At 49.9% G+C, this 20,241-nt stretch overlaps 1 protein-coding gene and 1 non-coding gene across 3 annotated transcripts; both read left to right on the top strand.

Moving 5' to 3' along the window:
- Positions 1–7: 7 nt before the first annotated feature.
- Positions 8–20,233, top strand: Stkld1 (serine/threonine kinase like domain containing 1). 2 transcript variants are annotated; one of them, XM_021155523.3, is made up of 19 exons: positions 8–464; positions 1,661–1,747; positions 4,460–4,504; positions 6,405–6,479; positions 7,438–7,542; positions 9,564–9,634; positions 10,329–10,444; positions 12,075–12,193; positions 12,396–12,559; positions 13,242–13,372; positions 13,906–13,989; positions 15,941–16,057; positions 16,657–16,797; positions 17,279–17,407; positions 18,149–18,277; positions 18,351–18,479; positions 19,385–19,525; positions 19,699–19,778; positions 20,002–20,233. In XM_021155523.3, exons 1-19 carry the CDS (start codon positions 450–452, stop codon positions 20,134–20,136), a joined length of 2,013 nt encoding a protein of 670 aa, XP_021011182.1. In that variant the 5' UTR covers positions 8–449; the 3' UTR covers positions 20,137–20,233. The 2 variants fall into 2 exon arrangements, with proteins under 2 accessions (XP_021011182.1, XP_085691214.1); XM_085835088.1 differs by lacking the exons at positions 17,279–17,407; positions 18,149–18,277.
- Positions 16,954–17,060, top strand: LOC115030411 (U6 spliceosomal RNA). The gene has a single exon (XR_003836017.1). It is a non-coding gene; the product is annotated as a U6 spliceosomal RNA (small nuclear RNA).
- Positions 20,234–20,241: the final 8 nt, after the last annotated feature.

The raw sequence follows: 20,241 nt of genomic DNA, 5'->3' as shown, positions 1-20,241 counted from the left end.
CCCCTAGCCCTTCACCCTCTAGAACCCGAAGCGCTGACCACTTTTCACCCTCACCAAGCAGCAGGTCCCGCCCACCGTGCTGGTAGACTTCCTGCCACCTGTGTCTCCCGCCCGTAGTACTTGCGGCCCCGTCTGCCGCGTCGTCAGTCTCTGCCCCGCCCTCCACCCTACCCAACACACCGGGCCCCGCCCTTCGTCCGATACACGGCTCCCTATTCTCTGTGGCTTCTTTAAGGGGCATAGTACGAGTACGCCATGTACGAGCCAAAGTGCTAAGCAGACACGCCCCGGGTTGAGGGTTATGGAAGTCAGGTGGAGGGGCTGAGGAGGTGGGGTGGGCACACGGAGCAGTCACTACCGAGCATGCTCAAACGAGGGTTCCACTACCGGCCTGGCTCGAGGACTTAGCCCGGTAGTGGGACAGTGAGGCAGTGTCTCCACGAGATACCATGGAAAAATATCAGGTGCTGAGATGCCCCCACAACCAAGGTCCAGGGTCCGTGGGCAGCGGGACAGGTCCGAGGGCCACACAGCCAGGCCCAGCCTCCATCACAGGGTGACCCTATGATCCCCGCATGTTTCCTCCTCGAGTTCTCCTTTGAGTCCTCCCAGGGCCTCAGTTTCCCTCTAAAATGATGACCAACCCCCAAGTCTGACCACTGGTTAGAGAATGGTGCACATGCCCTTCCCCTTCCCTCCATGTATGGGGTCTTTAAAGGCAGAACCTGAGTGGTTGTTTTTTTAATCGCTTTTTCCCCTCACATCTCAGCCTCATTAATTGTTAGACTCGGCTTATAAAAGCTTCAGTTTCGCTCATTTGCTTTTCCTCTTTTCCAGTAGTCTCTGAGAGAAGGCTTACATGCGTTAGCCAAGCAAATGCACTTCTGATGGCCAGAAATGTTTAGAGAAAAACAAAAAACAAACCACTGCTCACTAGCCTGGGCTGAGCTCCAACGACACCCTGTATTCCCTGTATGCTATCCTTCCCGTACTGCCTACATATCTTGTCCCCTACCCCACGCTGACAGTGGCCTCTGTACTCAAGCCTCAGCCACCTTCCTGACAGCATTGTTCTTGTAGAGTTCTGGCTTACAGACCAGTTCTGAAGGTGTGGCTTCAAAGATGAGCTCTGGCTCAGACCCCAGAGTCCCACAGCCACAGGCAAGGATCTTGCTCCTAGGCCCCAGTATCTATCTCTCAAGTGAATTGTAGGCAGCAGCACCAGTGCAGGTTACAGGGGATGGCTGGGAAGCACTTCCTTCAGTATTGTGCCCTAGCGGAAGCTAAGACTGCACCAGTTACACAAATCACAGGCCTTGTTTGGATGATCATCTTGACGAAGGGTACTAGATGGGGTATCACTAGGGTTAAGAGCCACTTCTGCCCCCAGCCCCCACCACCACCGTCTCTTACTTATAAGGCTGCCCCTGTAGGCTTGGGGAAGGCCATAAGGCTATAAAATAAGGGTTCCAGAATGGGTTTCGAGGGAAATTGTATTGGCCCCACCCTGGAAGGCTTCTCAATCCATCACCTAAGGCCATTTCCTCTACAACAAAATTGAGAGAAGAAGCCATACTTGGGGGTGGAGTGTGGAACCATCACATGTAGGAAATAGAGAATAATGTGACGTTCTCAAAGTCTCTCTCTTCCTTGAGGATAGCTATTGCAAATGCTGAATCCTGGGGCCTTAGGGGTGAACCTGGTGGTGGAAGAACTGGAAACTGAAACCAAGTTCTTGATAAAGCAGGTAAGGTGCAGAGCCCCTTGATCTCAGGTTACAGAGGTCTCTCAGACTCCAGAAATCCCCAGACAAGCCCCGTTGAGGCAAGTTGTAGCCTGAGACTTCTGGAGTTCTCTCTTATTCCTCTCACTCTGGTGCTAACCACACACTAACCACAATGCTCACCCACATGCCTGTGGTCATCTCACTGAACCCATCAACCCTGCCAACCCAGAACAAAAACCCCAATCTCACAACCAAAGATGGTGAGACTCAGGAGTCCCATCCTCACCCAGGTTGCAGTTTCCCAGAGGATTGGAATTTGATACGGGGTACAAGTCTGTCTTTCTCTCTTTCTTCCTTTCTTTCTTTTCTTTTCTTTCTTTCTTTCTTTCTTTCTTTCTTTCTTTCTTTCTTTCTTTCTTTCTTTCTTTCTTTCTTTCTTTCTTTTTGGGTTTTTCGAGACACGGTTTCTCTGTATAGTCCTGGCTGTCCTGGAACTCACTCTGTAGACCAGGCTGGCCTCGAACTCAGAAATCTGCCTGCCTCTGCCTCCCAAGTGCTGGGATTAAAGGTGTGCACCACCACTGCCCGGCAAGGGGTACAAGTCTTACCAAACGGGAAACGGGCAGAGAGGGTCCCAGAGGCTGAGCACCAGACACACAACTAGCACAGCTGGGGTGGGTGCAGGCCCACAAAAGTACCCTAGAAAGGAGTACTGCTGTACTAGTCCCTGTGCACCTTCCTCTGCGGTGCTGACAGGGACCTTGGGGATGGGGTCTGACCTCCCAGCAGCCTCAGCCCAGGGGACTTGGGTCTGGAGTGTTTTATCCACCTCTATTGCCAGTTAGCTGTGGGGTCAGCTCTCTTATGTCACAGGCCAGCAGCCAAAGTGGCTGCCTGTCTTTTGAACAGTTAAAGAAGGGGTTGTGGTGGTGATGGTGGTAGTGGTGGTATTTTGTTGTTTAAAGCTAGCCACACCAGACATGTACTCAGCATTTGGGAGAAAGGTAAGGAAAGCTGAAATTCAAGGCCAGCTTGGGCTACACAGTAAAACCCTTGTCTCAACAAGCAAACACAAGCAAAATTAGACATCTGGGTTTTCTAAATAACAATTAGGTGAGGGGTTATAGGCAGGAGCCTGTGGCTTTCCAGTCTCTTGTGTCTGTAAGAATGGTACTGAGGCCGGGCGTGGTGGCGCATGCCTTTAATCCCAGCACTCGGGAGGCAGAGGCAGGCGGATTTCTGAGTTCGAGGCCAGCCTGGTCTACAAAGTGAGTTCCAGGGCAGCCAGGGCTACACAGAGAAACCCTGTCTCAAAAAAACCAAAAATAAATAAATAAATAAAATAAGAATGGTACTGAGGTTGACGACACTGACATTGTCTCCTGTTGTCACCACAGCTTCCTCCTCTCCTATCTGACAGCTGTGTCTCCTCCAACTGCTTCCTGTGCTGCAGTTGGCCCAACCTGTCCAATCATGGGGTTTTAGCTCAATTTGTCTTTCACCAGCATAAGCAACTGTGATACATATCTTTAGAGATCTTTACAGGGTCTTCCTCCCCTTGAGCATATATCACTTCCTTAGTAAGAAAATCCATGGAGTAGGACTTCAGAAGATATTGAAAGAATTTTCTTCTGTTTGTTTGTTTGTTTGTTTTGAGGACCTCTCTATGTAGCCCTGACTGTCCTAGAACTCAGTATGTAGACCAGACTGACTTCACACTCAGAGCTCCATCTGCCTGCCTCTTCCTCCAGGGTGCTGGGCTTAAAAGCACTATTATACCACTGAGCTACATCCTGTCCCCAACATTACTGGTTCAACTTACTCCCCCACACACACCTTTGTTTGTTTGTTTGTTTGTTTGTTTGATGTTTGGAGGCATGGTTTCTTTGTGTAGTAGCCCTGGCTGTCCTGGAACTTACTCTGTAGACAAGGCTGGCCTCAAAATCAGAGATCTACCTGCCTCTGGCTCTTTAGTGCTGGGATTAAAGGCATGGACCACCACCACCCAGCCAATTTATTCTTTATGTTATTTTAGAATAAGCGCTTTGGATCTGTTTGGTTTTTTTAAGATTTATTTAGTTAGTTATGTAAGGTATATGAGTACACTGTAGCTGTACTGATGGTTGTGAACCATCATTTGGTTGCTGGAAATTTGAATTCAGGACCCTGCTCACTCTGGCCTAAAGATTTATTTATTATTATATCTAAGTACACCGTAGCTGTCTTCAGACACACCAGAAGAGGGCATCAGATCTCATTATTGATGGTTGTGAGCCACCATGTGCTTGCTGGAGTTTGAACTCAGGACCTCTGGAAGAGCAGTCAGGGCTCTTAACTGCTAAGCCATCTCCCCAGCCCTGGTTTTGGTTTTTTGAGACAAGGTTACACTAGCTTTTTATAAGTCCAGGGAGGCCTCAAGCTCACAGAGATCTTCCTAGCTCTACCTGCTTAGCACTGGGATTATAAACACAAGCCACCAGGCCCAGTAAAGGATTTTTCTACAGTTGACTGACTTTCCTACAAATGGTGTATGGTGTCAATGATGATACTGGTGTTGGAGGTGACACCTGATGTGGTGGTAGTGGTGCTAGTGCTTGTGATGTTGTGGTGATGGTGGTGGTGGTGGTGGTGGTGGTAGTGATAATGACAGCGATAGAGATCATGACAGCAGAGGAAGTAGGAGCTATGTTCACGACACATTTTCTAATTGAGCTGTCTTCCTGGGACCTACAGGTGGAGTGTATTGATGAGCACCATGCCAACAAGGCCCTGGAGGAGGTAATGCTCACTGGGTCCCCTGGGACGATCAGTACTCAGCAAACACAGGAACTGAGTTTTGTGCCCACGTCCTGAGTAACTGGGCGAAGGAAAACATGCAGTGCTCATAAGGGGAGTCCATGCTCACTCAGGACAGCCACATCTTTCCCTAGTGGCTACTCTACCACTAACCATCTTTTAAGTTTTTATTTATTTTTTATTATTGTTGGAGGGGGACCCAAAATCACATCGCACCGCTGTGTATCCATGTCAGAGGACAACTTTGTGGGGTCAGTTCTCTCTTCCCACCTTTATGTGGGTTCTGGGGGTCCAATCCAGACTGTCATGTTTTCTTCTCTTTTCCTTATTTATTTATCGAAACAGGACGCCACTATATAGCTCTTGCTGGAACGCACTTTTGTATTCCAGGCTGGCCTCCAACTCAGAGATCCCCCTGCCTCTGCTTCCTCCTGAGCGCTAGGATCAAAGGCGTGCGCCCCCACACCTCACTTGACTGTCAAGTTTTCAAAGGAAGCATTTTAAGCCCCTAAGCCATCTTGTGCACCCCCAATAACCATCTTTTTAAAAACAGATCTTTTTTTCCTTACATTTGTTTAGTGTGTACGTACATGTCCACACATGGCCCATGGCACATGCAGGGAAGGCAAGCTTTGTGGAGATAGTTTGCTCCTTGTGCCTTTACTCACGGGCCCAGCTCACATTTTTTGAATATGTTTTTCTTCAGACTTGGGGCTGTTCTTCAGTGGTGGGGCATGTACCTCGATTGCCCAGAGCCTTGGGTTCCATCTCCAGCACTGGAAAGAAAATATTTTTCTTCTAGTTATAAAAAAAAAGAACAGTGCAAAGCTAGGGAGACACAGAGAAAATGTAAATTAGTTAGTTGAGTGTGCTAGTGCTCACTCGCAGTCCCAGCATTGACTGGATCTTGAGTCTGAGGCCAGCCTGGATGGCATTGTGAGGTTCTGACTCAAGAGTCGAAGGACTGAGATGTGGCTCTGTGGTAAAGCACCAGCCTCAAATACACAGGCCCTGGACTTGGTTCTCAGCATAGGAGCAAGGAGGAAGGAAGAACAGGAGAGAAGAGAGTTGGGAAGGGTGAGAGAGTTGAAAATGGCCTTCACAGAACTACAAGTGACTGCAGTTACCAGCTTGATGGATAGCAGCTAGGAACCATTTCTTTGGGCCTCTCTAGAAATCTCACTGGAGTGAAAGGTGACTTCTCCTCCATAATGGTCCCTTGTGGGTTAGCTTCTTTCTGGAGTTGCCGGCCCTTGTACATCGCCGGTCAACATGTCTTGAGTCACACACAGTGTCACTGGAGCAGAGGTAGACCAAGTCATAGTCTGACCGATGGAAAAAGCATGGGCAGGTTCACCATCACACAGCCATGTTGACCATCCCCATTCACATCTGACGGGCCGGGCGGGTCCCACCCAGCTTCCAATCAAAGCGAAGGCCCATCTGGCCATGGTGTTCAGGTGGCTATTTCTACTACCTGATTGGATTTGTTTCCTAAGTACTTCACTGTGCCTTTGGGCACAACATCTTGTCCAGCCCAGCCTGTCTCCTAGCACCCCCTGGGTCTGCACCTGTTCACTGAGGGGGCTGGAGGTTGTGCTGGGTATCAAATTCAGGGCTCTATGCATGCTAGAAAAGGGCTCTATCCTTGAACTTATTATACTCCAGCGTGTTACCATTTTTATATGTGCTTGTGAGGCTCAGAAAGGTTGAAGAACAAGTCTTGGTCACACAGCACAATCACCCCATGCTGGAGACCCACACCAGCCTCCTGGCCTCTCTCCAGCAGGCTGCACAGCCTCCTTAGAGCCATGATCTCATCTCTTGGGTGGGATGTGTAGCCGAGACGTACTAGCTGAGACACTGTTCCCTCTCTGTGCAGCTGATGCCCCTGCTGAAGCTCCAGCACCCCAATCTCTCTCTGTACCATGAGATGTTCATCATGTGGAACAATGAGGTGGGTCGGAGCGCCCACACCCCAGCAGCTGACAGCTGGCACGGAACACTCTGAGAGGCACGCATTTCCTGGGTCCTGTGCATGATCTCTAATGATCCACAAACAACCTCATCATATGAGGCCTAACTGCCCATTTCACAAAGGAGCCACCACTTCTGGGGCTCATTAGCTCTAATACAGCTGAAGCAAGAGGCCAGGTGTAGGCTCCAGACTACACCTTTAACGATGAGGTTTTGGCTTCTGTAGAAGGGGGCTGATACCGAGAGGCTGCCTTCCTGGCCTCCCCTCTTGTCTCAAAGCTGTCCACCCCTTACTCCCATGGCAATAGGTGGGAACATTGTTTTCATTTCATGGTAGGGTCTAAGGCTACAGTGCCTCACAATTAGTGGATCCTGAGTCGGGCTTCCCAGGCTGCGTTCTCTTGGCAACAGGACTTCTTGCCTTTGAATTGAATACAGCTTTCCTAAGTCACACCTCCAGAGGGGACTGAGGGGAAGGACGCTGAGCAGGCTGAGGGGCCTCCACTGTGTTCCATCTCCACATCAGTTTCCCTGCTGAGCTGACAGCTCAGGGCGAGGGAGGGCCCTCACTGCATGTACCCCAGCTTTCCCAGCACCCTGATGTTTTCGCAGACAATGTTTCATTGGAAGAAACAGAACCAGCCACTGACTGGGGTGGCATCCTCAGAGGAGCTCCCAGAGTCTGAAGAGACTGTCCCGAAATTGAGGGGTAAAGACAATTCCATAAATGGTTCTGCATGTGCAGAGGCCAGGAACAACTGCAATTTCCAGGAAGGCCACCTAACAACAAGACCTGGTGTGGTAGGGCATAGGAATGGGGACAAGAGAGTAAAGGGGTCCCCATTAGGTATTGTTACCATTGCCACCACAGTGATATCCTGGAGCAGGTGATCCTATGAGCCCTGAGACCCAATCTTTGAGGCCTTGTGTTCTGACAGATCTCCTCTCTATTCCTCTGCCTGGTGATGGATTATTACTCCCAAGGAACCTTCCAGAATATCATGGAGAATAAGAGGAAGTTAAAAGCAGTTGTTGACACTGAGGTAAGAGATACTCTGGAGCCGGGTGTGGTAGTACAAACCTTTGGTCCCAGCACTCAGGAGGCAGAAGCAGGCAGATCTCTGTGAGTTCGAGGCTAGCCTGATCTACAAAAATGAGTCCAGGACAGCCAGAGCTGGTTACACTGAGACCCTGTCTGGAAAAACCAGAGAGAGAGAGACAGAGACAGAGAGAGACTAATCTATACCCATGAAGACCCCTGCAGTAAGAGACAAGAGGAACTTTGGGTCTGGCCTTTGGCTTCTCTTACCTGTGTTAAGCCCTTACACTGCTTTGCACACTTATCTCAGATGCATAGCTTGAGACACTACAAGTGTGCATATACCAGCCCTAGCCACCACCCTGCACTAAGTGTTAGGCATTCTCAGGACCAAACTCAGAAGTTTCCAAGGGTCCTAAGCAACTGATGGGGTTCTGCTTCCAGAGACTGTGATGCACTCCCTGAAATTCATCCAGATGAGTTCAGTGTATGTGGCTCAACTCTGAACTCGCACTGTCCAATCAGCCTATGCCTTGATGCTTTTCCTGTGGTCAGCTAGCTGCCCTTGCTCATGACAAGGAAGTGCTCAGTGGGTCTGCCTCTCCTATGCTGAGGAGCCCTTGATCACCCCCTAGTGCAGGGCTGTAGAGTACAGCTGCCAGGAGCATTGGCAGAAGGGCTACTCTTTCTTACCTAATCATGCAGGACTAGGTGTTTTGCTGGGTCAGAGAGTATGGGGTGTGGCTTCAGTAGGCATTCTAACAGAAGCTGGTTTACCAGGGTTTACTCTCCCTAGAAACAAAGAGGGCTTCCCTTCCATATGGCTCTTTGGCCTGTCTTTGAATTATTGAGCCTAGCTTTTCCCTGTCAAGTGTTTAAAGGGTGGTGACATTTTGTTATAACTTTAATTTGCATCTACATATCAGTAGTCCTAACAAGCACATTTGGATATGTGTTTTTGTTATGTTGTGTTTTATTTTATTTTATTTTATTTTATTTTATTTTATTTTATTTTGAGGTGACCATGAACTTATTAGCTAAGGATGACCTTGAACTGATACTCCTGTCTGTGTCTCCTCAGTCCTGGGATTATAGGACTCTATAACCATAATCAGCAACATTTTGGCCATTTGGAGCTCTTCTGTGCCCCTTTAACTCCTCTTCCCATTCAAATTATTTTCTTATTGATTTATAAACATTCTTTACATATGGCAGACATTAGTGTTCATATATCTCTACCCAGTCTGGGACTTGCCAGTTCACTTGTTTGATACCACCTTGTAATAGGCAGTCCTTGCTGTAATGGAAGCCAGTCCTCCCTGTGGCCAGGGTATTTTGGACCTGGCTTAGGCAGCCTTCCCTACTTCAAGGTCACAGGGCTCTCCTTAGTTTTCTTCTAGAAGTTTATAAACTTTCACTTTTACCTTTGGGACCAGCAGTACCTCCCAAGATCTGAGGATGATTTCCTCTGAGGATTTCTGAGCTCCTGTGGTCCAGGGTCCATCACCCTAAGAGGCTCAGAGGAGGCATGTAGCTCATTCCATTGCCCATGCCTCTGGGGCAGGCTCTGGAGTGGGCTTACACCTCTGTCTCAGAAGCCATGAAATGAGCTCCTCTATAAGGGCCATAGTAGGAGAATATGTGTCTCCTGCGACCCAGCCAGTCTCTGGCACTTCAGGGTGTCTTTTAATCCTGATATGAGATTCAGGAGTCCTAGGCAAATAATTTGAAAATGGCAGCCGGGAACACTAGGTTGCCACTTTGTTGCCTCTCATGTTGTTGTCTCACAGGCTCTTTTCACTCTGATGGTATAAAGCCCTATAGGCACTTCAGGGGCTTCAGCATTAGTAGTGCCCATAGGGGCCACCTTCCCATAGCATCATGGCCCACAGAGAGTGACCACTGGTGGCCCCAGCTTGTCACTGTTCCACTGAATGCTTTGGGTATTCATATGCAGCTTTGCAGAGATGCTCTTAGGAAATTCCTAGACCTCTTCCAATGTCACATCTCCTGCTTCTTCCTCAGTGGATGCATATCATGCTAAGCCAGATATTGGATGCCATCGAGTACCTACATAAGTCGAACATCGTTCACAGGTGATGGAGCCTCCTCTGCAGGTTGGCCAAAACCCCTAGGCCTAGATGCCCAGGCCCAGGGACCAGATTTGGGCAGGATGGGGCATCTTCTGTGAACTCCCCTTCTTGGCTAAGAGAACAGGGAACTTCCTTATGAAGCCCCTGAGTGCCTGACTCACCCCAAAGGCACAGGGCTGTGAGAGTGCGGGGGCCGAACAGGGTGGTTCTAAAGGGCGAGGAAACAGAGATAAGATGCCAAGGAAGAGAGGTGAGGTTGCCTGTCGTGATACAGACTCTGGACAGGCCAATAAGATTTGCTGCAATCCAAGCCTAGTCTTTGACCCTTGCACCCAGCTTCAGCCCCAAGATCTGCAGTGGGAAGAATCTGGGAAATGGCTTCCATCAACATGAGCCATATGAGCAAAGAGAATAGAGTGCCCATGCTAATGCCAGCAGAAATACAGAATGATGGATGCCTTCTCTAATGAGGGACCTTGGTGTTTGTGCTTACAATGGGGTCTTCCCTAATATACAGAAACAGAGTGGATGTCATGCTCTAGGAAACAATTATTTAATAAGCAGGCTGAGCGGAGCATTTTCTTGAGGAGTGGAAAGAGCTGGAACTGGGTTGGAAGAGCAGGCTTAAGGCTCAGGCATGTGTTAGCCCTATCCCAGGCAGCTGCATGGTACCAGGGGGCCCTGTTCTTGGTTGCAGGAACCTCAAGCCTTCCAACATCGTCCTTGTTAACAGTGGCTACTGTAAACTGCAGGATATGAGCTCCCAGGCACTGATGACCCACGAAGCTAAGTGGAATGTCCGAGCAGAAGAAGGTGTCTGGGGAAGACTGGGGATGAGTGGCAAAGGAGGTGGTGGCTCTTGGTATCCAGAGGGCAGTGGTTACTTTTGGGGCTGGGCTTTTTAACTCGGAAGGTCTAGAGATCTCCAACCTAGGGAATAACACATTAGATGTGCCACTGTGGGAAGGTGCAGGGTCCAAAGGACTCCAACACATGTAAAAGAGAGCCTTGGGGAACAAAGCAATGGTTGTGGTCCCCTTAAGATGTTAATTCTTAGCCGGGCGTTGTGGCGCACGCCTTTAATCCCAGCACTCGGGAGGCAGAGGCAGGTGGATTTCTGAGTTCGAGGCCAGCCTGGTCTACAAAGTGAGTGCCAGGACAGCCAGGGCTACACAGAGAAACCCTGTCTCGAAAAACCAAAAAAAAAAAAAAAAAAGATGTTAATTCTTGTGGGGGAAGAAAGACCCAAAAAGGACAGAAGCTACAAACAGGAGTACAGAAGTCCTCTGGGATGTAGGCACTGACTATGCATGTTAGACAGAGACCTGAAATAGTCCAGGAGATGGAAAGATGTTAGAGTAAAAGGGGTGGAGTATATCAAGCCTGTAACAGCTGTCACAACAGACAGAGCAACCTGGGAAGAGACCTCAGAGTCCTGTGGTGGCAATGGTTGTCCTTGGCACACAGAGGATAGGTGGGCAAGTGGATCGATGGGTGGACAGGTGGTTGGGTTGATGAGTAAGTGGGTACAAGAAAGGGTTATATGGGGCTGGAGGGATGGCTCAGCAGTTAAGAGCACTGATTGCTCTTCCAGAGGTCCTGAGTTCAAATCCCAGCAACCACATGGTGGCTCACAACCATCTGTAATGGGACCTGATGCCCTCTTCTGGTGTGTCTGCAGACAGCTACAGTGTACTCCTCATATACATTAAATAAATCAATCTGAAAGAGAGAGAGAGAGAGAGAGAGAGAGAGAGAGAGAGAGAGAGAGAGAGAGAGAGAGAGAAACTTTAAAGAAAAAAGAAAGGGTTATATGGAGGTATTGATGGGGTGTGTCCTTGGAGTCCCATCCTTCGCTGTTTGGCTGGGGATTGGAGGTTTAGAAATGGAGTGACTATCTGAGTCCAGTTAGAACAGGGTAAGGGTACTACACTGGTGGCTCTTTCTGCATGGTTTAGGAATAAGGAAATGCAGCCAGAACTTTGCCCTAAGCTCCTAACATTTAGAGGGGATGAGCTGTTCAAAGAGGGCTACACTTTGGCTTTTCTGGAACATGCCTCTCATCTCCTGCCTGTTGTCATACAGACAGACAGAAACCTACCCAGATGGACAAGCCTCCCTGGTGGAGATTAAGGTCTGTCAGGACAGTGGCCTCACTGCCTCAGCTTGCACTTTTCATCCCACCCAAAGAGGGTGACTAAAGGACTTCTGTCTGAAGCCCTTGCCAAAGACCACTGAAACCAGGACAGTGTAGCTGAGTCCAGTGGGGCAAGGCTGTAGTCTCAGCACTGGGAGGTGGAGGCACATCTGGGATACAGGTGACCCCCTCTCAAAACAACTAAAAGAGGAGTGGTAATGCTGGGGGTCAGGCTGGCTCTGTCCTGCCCCTTGTCCCCAGAGAACATAGCACTCAGTGGTCCTTCCACCTTGATCCTGTCCGCAGACCCCTGCCAGAAGTCCTGGATGGCTCCTGAAGCTCTCAAATTCTCCTTCTCCACCAAATCCGACATCTGGTCTCTGGGCTGCATCATTCTAGACATGGCCACTTGCTCCTTCCTGAACGTGAGCTTCCCGTGGTGGGGCTGCCTGCTTTCATCCTACCTACCATGCCTCCCTGTCCCTTTCTCTGGTCCATGGAGGCTATACTATGCTTACTTTCCTCAGGCCCCTGCCTCAGTCTTGCTGGGCCTGATGAGGGAGCACTGATAGCAGCAGTTACCTTCCTGGCTGAGAAAAGCCCAGGTGATGCCCTCTTTCCTTGAAGGACACAGAAGCCATGCAACTGCGGAAGGCCATCCGCCATCATCCAGGCAGCCTGAAGCCCATCCTGAAAACCATGGAGGAGAAGCAAATCCCTGGTACAGACATCTACTATTTGCTTCTGCCCTTCATGCTGCATATCAACCCCTCCGACCGACTGGCAATCAAGTGAGCTTAGAGCTGGGTCTTCTTTTAACCTATCTGGGTACCTTTCAGCATCTTCCCATCTTAACATACAGAGCTGTCCTGATTGCCCCACACGTATCCCTCAACTACATGACAGCCACTAATCTTAAATATATGGTGGGTTTTTTTTTTGTTTTGTTTTGTTTTGTTTTGTTTTTAGATTAGGTCTATGTCCCAGGCTAGCTGTGAATCTAAAGTGATCCTCCTGCCTCAGCTTCCCGACTGCTGGAATTACAGGTGTATTTATATGGCTTGAATACATGTCTCTTCAAAAAAGATGCAGGCAGCCCTACTTTCCCACTGGGTGCAGGGACTTAACCTTAAGGACACATGTATCACTTTCAGAAGACCAGAAAAAGTTTCCATTCTAATAATGTCAATCAGAAAACCTGTTCATATGTTTTTAAGGAAGACGGGGTATGAAGGCAAGAAGTGCTGGACCCAGGACCATCTTTGGGGGCCCTGCCATGGAGGGAGTCCTGTGATTTCAGAGTAGAGTAGGTGGAACTACAAAGCTAGTTACTAGGTACACATGGAACACTGAGAGCCCACCCACCCACCAGGAAGCCTGTGTTCAGTGTCTGCTGTTATAGGTCACCCACAGCTCATGGCTATGAGGGATGGTCCTATGGGAAGCCACTGGTATTCTCTGCCCCTTTGCCAGGGATGTGATGCAAGTCACCTTCATGAGCAACTCCTTCAAAAGCTCTTCTGTTGCGCTGAATATGCAGCGGCAGAAGGTCCCCATCTTCATCACTGACGTGCTGCTTGAAGGCAACATGGCCAACATCTTAGGTGATGGTGGGGATGCCCTGGATAGTGCTGGGAGGTGTGGGGGCCGGCCTTGGCACTAGTTTCAGATGCTTGGTGTCTCTCTCCCACAACTTGGTCCTAGACCTGGTGTTTATGCATGATTAGTGAGTGGGAACAGTTTCCAGGTCCACCCCCCCTCCCCCCGTACATAATGTATACCCTTGCTTCCAGTAGCCTGGTTCTGCCAATTTTCCCTGTTCTCATTGGTCATATCCCCTGTGTAGTTAAGACAGTTAAGACCTGCTCACTGCCCATGTTCTCCAGAGTCCTGTGCCCTTTGACTGCACCCCCTAGGCAGCCGGCTGTGTGCTTCCTTTGTGAACGACAGCAGGCACTGTGACTCAGGGATTGGCTCGCAGAGACTTGGGTTTGATTTTCGGTCAGTCTCTTGGCCAGAGCACCCTCTGAAAGGTGAAGCTGAGAGCACAGACTTTGTGGCCTGATTGCTGCAAGGCTAGGTTCTGCTCCTCCACGGCTTGGTCCTCAGTTGGGCTCTCCATTCCTTCTCCCTGCAGATGTCATGCAGAATTTCTCCAGTCGACCAGAGGTCCAGCTCAGAGCCATTAACAAGTTGCTGACAATGCCAGAGGACCAGCTAGGTAAAGGTCCTATGCCTTCCCCAGACTCCCAGGAAAGGCTGGGAGGTGGCGACTGCCAACCTTTTACTACAGACTTTTCTGGCCAGGACTACTAACTGGGACTGACTGATTCTGTGCTTACTAGCAGAGGAGGGTGGGAGAGAGGCTGGCTACTCTGCATGGTTTCAACAGGTCAACAGGAAATCCATCTAGCATCAGGGAGGCCAAGGCAAGAAGATTGAGAGCTAGCCAGCCTGATCTACAGGGAGTTAAGGCCTTGGGTTTTTGTTTTGTTAAACAAACAAACAAAAAACAAAAAGAGTCTTTTGGGGGGGACATGGTGGTACGAGGGATGGATCCTAGGACCTTGTGCAATGCTGGTTAACTGAGCTACCTCCCCAGCTCTTGTTTGTGTGTAGTTTGAGAAAGTCTAAATTGCCTATGCTAGTAGTCTCAAACTCAAAAAGTCCTTGAACTTGTGACCCTTCCGCCTCAGAAGTACCTGCAACTACAAGCATGCACCATCACACCTGCCCCATCATCTCTGTAGTGGGCATCTGAGTTGCTTGTTTTCTACTTTTATAAACAGCATTATGACTGATCACCTGGCATACCAGCCACTTGGCATTCTGCCTGTATGTGCTTGTCAGATGTACATTTGGATATCAGAGTGTGAACACTACATACCATCTGTTGTAGGGTTTCCATTGCTGTAAAGACACACCATGATCAAAGCAACTCTGATAAAGGACATTTAATTGGGGCTGGCTTACAGGTTCTGAGGTTCAGCCCATTATCATCATGGGAGGAAGCATGGCAGTATCCAAGCAGGCATGGTGCTGGAGGAGCTGAGAGTTCCACTTCTTGTTCTAAAGGCAAACAGAAGACTCTCTTCCAGACAGCCAGGAGGAGGGTCTCAAAGCCCATCCCCAGTGACACACGTCTTCCAATAAGGCCACACCTCCTAATAGTGCACTTCCTGGGCCAACCATATTTAAACCACCACACCAGCCTTCATAGGCATACCAACCTGGCCCCTACCAGACTGCTTGAGAACAGCTCTTTCCCAGCATTGCTTTTGATGGGTATTAAGCTTCTTGGGAAATTCTGCAAACGTGCTTTCCTGTCTCTCCTGCTCAAATATCACACCTGTATGGCACCCATATACTCTTTCCTTCCTGAAACCTTTCATCTCTTCACCCACTCACCTTACCCGTACCTGCCCAATTATGTACCTATTCATACAGAAAACACATCCAAAGGGCATCAAAGATCTGTCCCGGTGGCGAGGGCAGTGGAGATTACTAGGAGACTGAGTTGACCCCTAGCAAGTTAACAGGTCCCTCATATTGGCCATTACTCTCCCGAAGTCCCTTTTATAGCTGAACTGTGACAAAGATAAAATCCAGGACAAGGTAGATTTGCCTTTTGGGGAAATGGGCAATAATGCCCAACAGCTGGCCTCACCCACCACCCAGAGCTGCCTCTTGCTCAGCCTCATCAGAGTGGGTTTGCTGTAGCTGTTTCCTGGGAACCAGTAAGATCCTTAGCACAATCCAAGTCTCAGCTCAGTCGCAGCCACAGGCCCTGGAGTCACACAGTCAGGCTGAGTTTACAGGGCTCTGCAATGCCTAATGCTCATCCCTCCCTTTCAGCGTTGTTCTGAAAGTGAGGGCTGAAAAGAGAGACCTGTTTCATGAGGCTGCTCCAAGTAAATGCCTTGGCAGAGCTGGGCACGGTGTCATGTACCTGTGGTCTGTTACTCTGGAGGCTGAGGCGCAGGAACTCCAAATGAGCCTGGACAACCCAGAAGGTGGACCTTGGCAGATGATCAACTGCTCGTATTCTATGAACATGTGTGCTGGTCACCCTTCTCTGCCCTTGTGTTCACCCACCTGGATCCTCTGGGTACCATGTCTGGGTCACACAGTCCAGCTCCTCCTGTGCTTCCCCTATGCTGTGTACTCCACAGGCCTGCCATGGCCCACAGAGCTGGTGGAGGAGGTGATCACCATCGTAACGCAGCATGGGCGGATCCTGGATATTCTGCTCAGCACCTGCTCCCTTCTGCTGCGTGTTCTTGGCCAAGGTGGGCAGGGTAGAGGAGCTCTTCCCTCCCAGACCCTCTGTCTCTTCAGTTCCTTCAACTTCCCATCCATCCCTAGCATCTGCCTCTCCAGTCTGTTGTTCCCTTTTGTGCCTATGTGACTCCACCTCAGAGTGAGAGAGGGCATAGTTGAGTCTGTATACACTGGGTCTACATGGGGCCCGATGCAGCCTGCTGGGACCCTGGACAAGTTCCCCAGCTATGACACAGGAGTTAGATAGGTTGGTCTTCTGGGCTTTCTTGACCAGGAGAGGTTTGGAGGATGTGACTGCCAGCAGGGGACAGCACTACACTGAAGAACTTACCTAGTGCCATCTTTAAGCCTGGAGCATCTCGTTACCCTTTTACCTTTCCAGTCTTAATACTGAGGGCCTAACCTCCACACAGACTGGGTCTTTTTCTCAGGGCTTGTGTGTCAAAACCAGGTCCTCTTGCATGCCAGGCAATCACTGTACCACTGGGCAAGAGCCCATAAACACTTTGATTCAAAGAGGTGATGCTATCCCCAGTGAGGGAGGTCACCTTTCCATCTTAGAGCCCTAGCTGTGGGTTGACTGATGTTCTTTCCTTGGCCCAATCAGCACTGGCAAAGGACCCAGAAGCTGAGATCCCAAGGAGCAGTTTGATCATCTCCTTCCTGATGGATACCTTGCGGAGCCATCCTAACTCTGAAAGGCTTGTTAATGTGGTCTACAACGTGCTCGCCATTATTTCCAGCCAAGGTGTGCTGGCCTTTTGCTGTTTCTGCTCTAAAAATTCAGGGACAGAATAGAGGCCTTGGGAGATGGGCAGGAGAGGGGCCCATGCCCAAGATGGATAGTCATGCTGTTCTCTGTTTTGAGTGGCAGCCATGGGCACTGCTTGGAAACTTGGGACAGGTGCTCGCTTCGGCAGCACATATACTAAAATTGGAACGATACAGAGAAGATTAGCATGGCCCCTGTGCAAGGATGACACGGAAACTCGGGACAGTGGCCAAGAATTGAATGGCTGGCTAGTTGGTCAAGTCAAGGCTAGGCACTGGGCCACTCAGACTTCTTACCCATCCACACTAAGCCCACTTGGGTGAGAGGGATATTAGGCTTAGGCATTAAAGTAGACCAGCCAGGCAGACTAGGTATTGGCATCAGCCCACTGGGAAAAGGTAGTGCTGGGGAAGGCTTCTTGGAAACTTCCCCTCCAAGTGTTTATGGCTGCCTACAGGACAGATCTCAGAAGAGCTGGAAGAGGAGGGGTTGTTTCAGCTTGCCCAAGAGCACCTGGAGCACTTCCAAGAGGACAGGGACATCTGCCTCTCTATCCTGAGCCTGCTCTGGTCCCTCCTGGTAGATGGTGAGGCCCTCCTGCATAAGCCCTACTACATGAGATCTACTAGAGCAGTTTTCAACCTGTGGATCTTGACCCCACAGGCATAACCCTTTTATAGGGGCTGCCTAAGACTATCAGGAAACACAGATATTTACATTATAGTCCATAATAGTAGCGAAATTACAGTTATGAAGTAGCAACAAAAATAATTTTATGGTTGGGGGTCACTACAACATGAAGTGTAGTGACCAGCTGTCGTGAAGAACAGGTTAAGAACTGCAGCTACTCTATCTTGTTCCTTAAGCATAGGAGGGCAATCCCAGGCCCCATGGCTCAAAGAGGGCACAGTGACACTAGTGGGCTAAGTTAGAACACCTTGTCCAATGAGTAGGCTGCCCCTGGCTCCAGAGGTCACTAGAGCATTTGAGGCCCTATCCTGGTTTGGGTTTTGAATGGGGGTTTCTAGGCCTGACCTTCTCTTCTAGATACTATTTTGCCAAGGAAAGAGCTCCAAGCCATGCCAACCCCAAAATACCACAGAGATCCTGCTAATGCCACTAATGCTGAAAGTCCCCGTCTCTATTGATGACTCTACTGCAAACACTGGCAGTGGAAAGCCCCATTTTCCATCTCTGAGGACATTTCCCTCATGTCCACTTGATTCTCTGTTGTTCTGGTGGGAGGGAACAGTGTAGAGGGGCACACAGACAGCTGGTGCTGCTGTTCATACCTGGCCTGGTGTCCCCATCTTTGTCCTGGGTCTAGTTGTCACTGTGGACAAAGAGCCCTTGGAGCAGCTCTCAGGCATGGTCACCTGGGTGCTGGCTACTCATCCGGAGGACGTGGAAGTAGCGGAGGCTGGCTGTGCGGTGCTCTGGCTGCTGTCCTTGTTGGGTGAGCAGCCCGAGGCCTTGGTAACAGGGAGGGTGACCCTGGACACACAGACAACAAGGCTTGTTCTTTGTAGGCTGCATAAAGGAGAGTCAGTTTGAGCAGGTGGTAGTGCTGCTTCTGAGAAGCATCCAGCTGTGCCCTGGCAGAGTACTGCTGGTGAACAATGCATTCCGTGGCTTGGCCAGCCTCGCAAAGGTGTCAGGTAAGTCTGGGACAAGTCAAGTTGCCAGCTGGGGGTGGAACAAAAGCCAGCTCCCTCCAATGATGACCCCACACTAGAACAGGAAGAAATAGCTTCCAGGAAACACCACTGGGACTTGTCCATGTTTGGTATCTTATGTCTACCCCCCATCCCCACTATATACACATCCTATAGCCACATGAGTCTCCTACATATAGGTCCATCTCCAAGTCCAAGCTTATGCCAGGTCTCATACTAAGCACTGGCAGTCTTTCTTTGTAGGGAACCCTGGGCCCAGGGACAGGCCATGGTCCCGAGCAGCATATGGTAGGAATGCTCCCACCCCACCCGGGTCCTTCAGGGCTCCAAGGGCTGTCTCCTTGCTTTCACTCCTGCTCATTTCTACTCATGACAGTCGACTGGGCTACTCAAACTGGTGGGGCCTCCTGAAGGGCACTTGGGAATCTTATTTCCTCTTGACACCCTTAAACAAAGTACCTTGTAAGGGAAGTTTCAGCCCCTTTTAGGTGCAGTTAACTGCTGCAGGGTGAGAGGGCCACCTGCACAGGAGCCCCTTCTACACAGCACCACACCAAGGCCTCCATTCCATTTCTTGCAGGGAAGAGGAACATAAGCACTGTATTTCCCTTGGGCATGGCGCTCATTGCCAACAAGTGCAGAGCTGAAGAGAAGCCAAGTGTTGCAAACACCTCTTACCATTTACAGAGCAGGGGACAGCCCTGACTTAGGAGCTTCCTTTACAGAAAGCTAGGGCTCCTGGCAGAAGAGCTCTCCCAGCAACCCTACGCCCAGTCATGCTACTTCCCAGGGACAATGAGGACAGGGAACTGAGAAATAAGGGTGGCTGCAAAGGAGCTATACTGGACTATATTATACACACAAATCTCCTTGCCTCCCTACTCCAGAACTGGTGGCCTTCCGAATAGTAGTACTGGAAGAGGGCAGCAGCGGCCTCCACCTCATCCAAGATATCTACAAGCTCTACAAGGATGACCCTGAGGTGGTGGAGAACCTCTGCATGCTGTTGGCCCATCTGACCTCCTACAGTGAGGACCCTTACCTTGTCCTCTCTGTGGCAGGAAGGGAAGGAGCCCCAGAGCCTGGTCTCAAACCCCTATACCTTGCCACTTATCCACTCTGAGTCAGTGGCACCATAACTGGCTGGTGAGCGGGTTTCCTGAGCCTCACCATCTTCTCCATCTTCTCTGCTCCCCTGCAGAGGAGATCCTGCCAGAGATGGAGTCTGGAGGCATCAAAGACCTAGTCCAGGTGATCCGGGGGCGCTTTACCTCCAGCCTGGTAAGTGATGATGACTCCTTGTATTGAGCCAGAACCCTTGCACTGCACTGACTCATAGCTCCACATGATGCCTTTCCCTGTGACTGGGCTGAATCCAATCCCAAATGGGAAGTGCAGCCAGACCACCTGAAAGATCCCATCAGTAGGAGTTATGTTGTCAAAGTAATTGCTCCTGGATCCTGAGGCCACTGTAGCAAATGGTTCTCTTGTTTCCTCCTTCCAGGAGCTGATTTCTTACGCTGATGAGATACTCCAGGTACTGGAAGCAAATGCACACCCTGGCCTCCAGGAGGATCAGCTTGAGCCTCCTGCAGGGCAGGAAGCCCCACTGCAGGGAGAGCCCCTCTTCAGGCCCTGACATGCTGCCCTTCTGGTCCTGTGGTAAGGGAAAGAATCACTAGGTCCAGTATTAATTTTGTACCCCATGGTGACTAATAAAAGAAGCCCTAGGCTGTTTCTGGCA

This window comes from Mus caroli, unplaced genomic scaffold, assembly GCF_978045245.1.
Source record: "Mus caroli unplaced genomic scaffold, Mus_caroli_1 scaffold_2, whole genome shotgun sequence".
Taxonomy (NCBI): Eukaryota; Metazoa; Chordata; class Mammalia; order Rodentia; family Muridae; genus Mus; species Mus caroli.
Note: the sequence above shows the minus strand (reverse complement) of the source record. Positions and strands in the feature narration are given on the sequence as shown.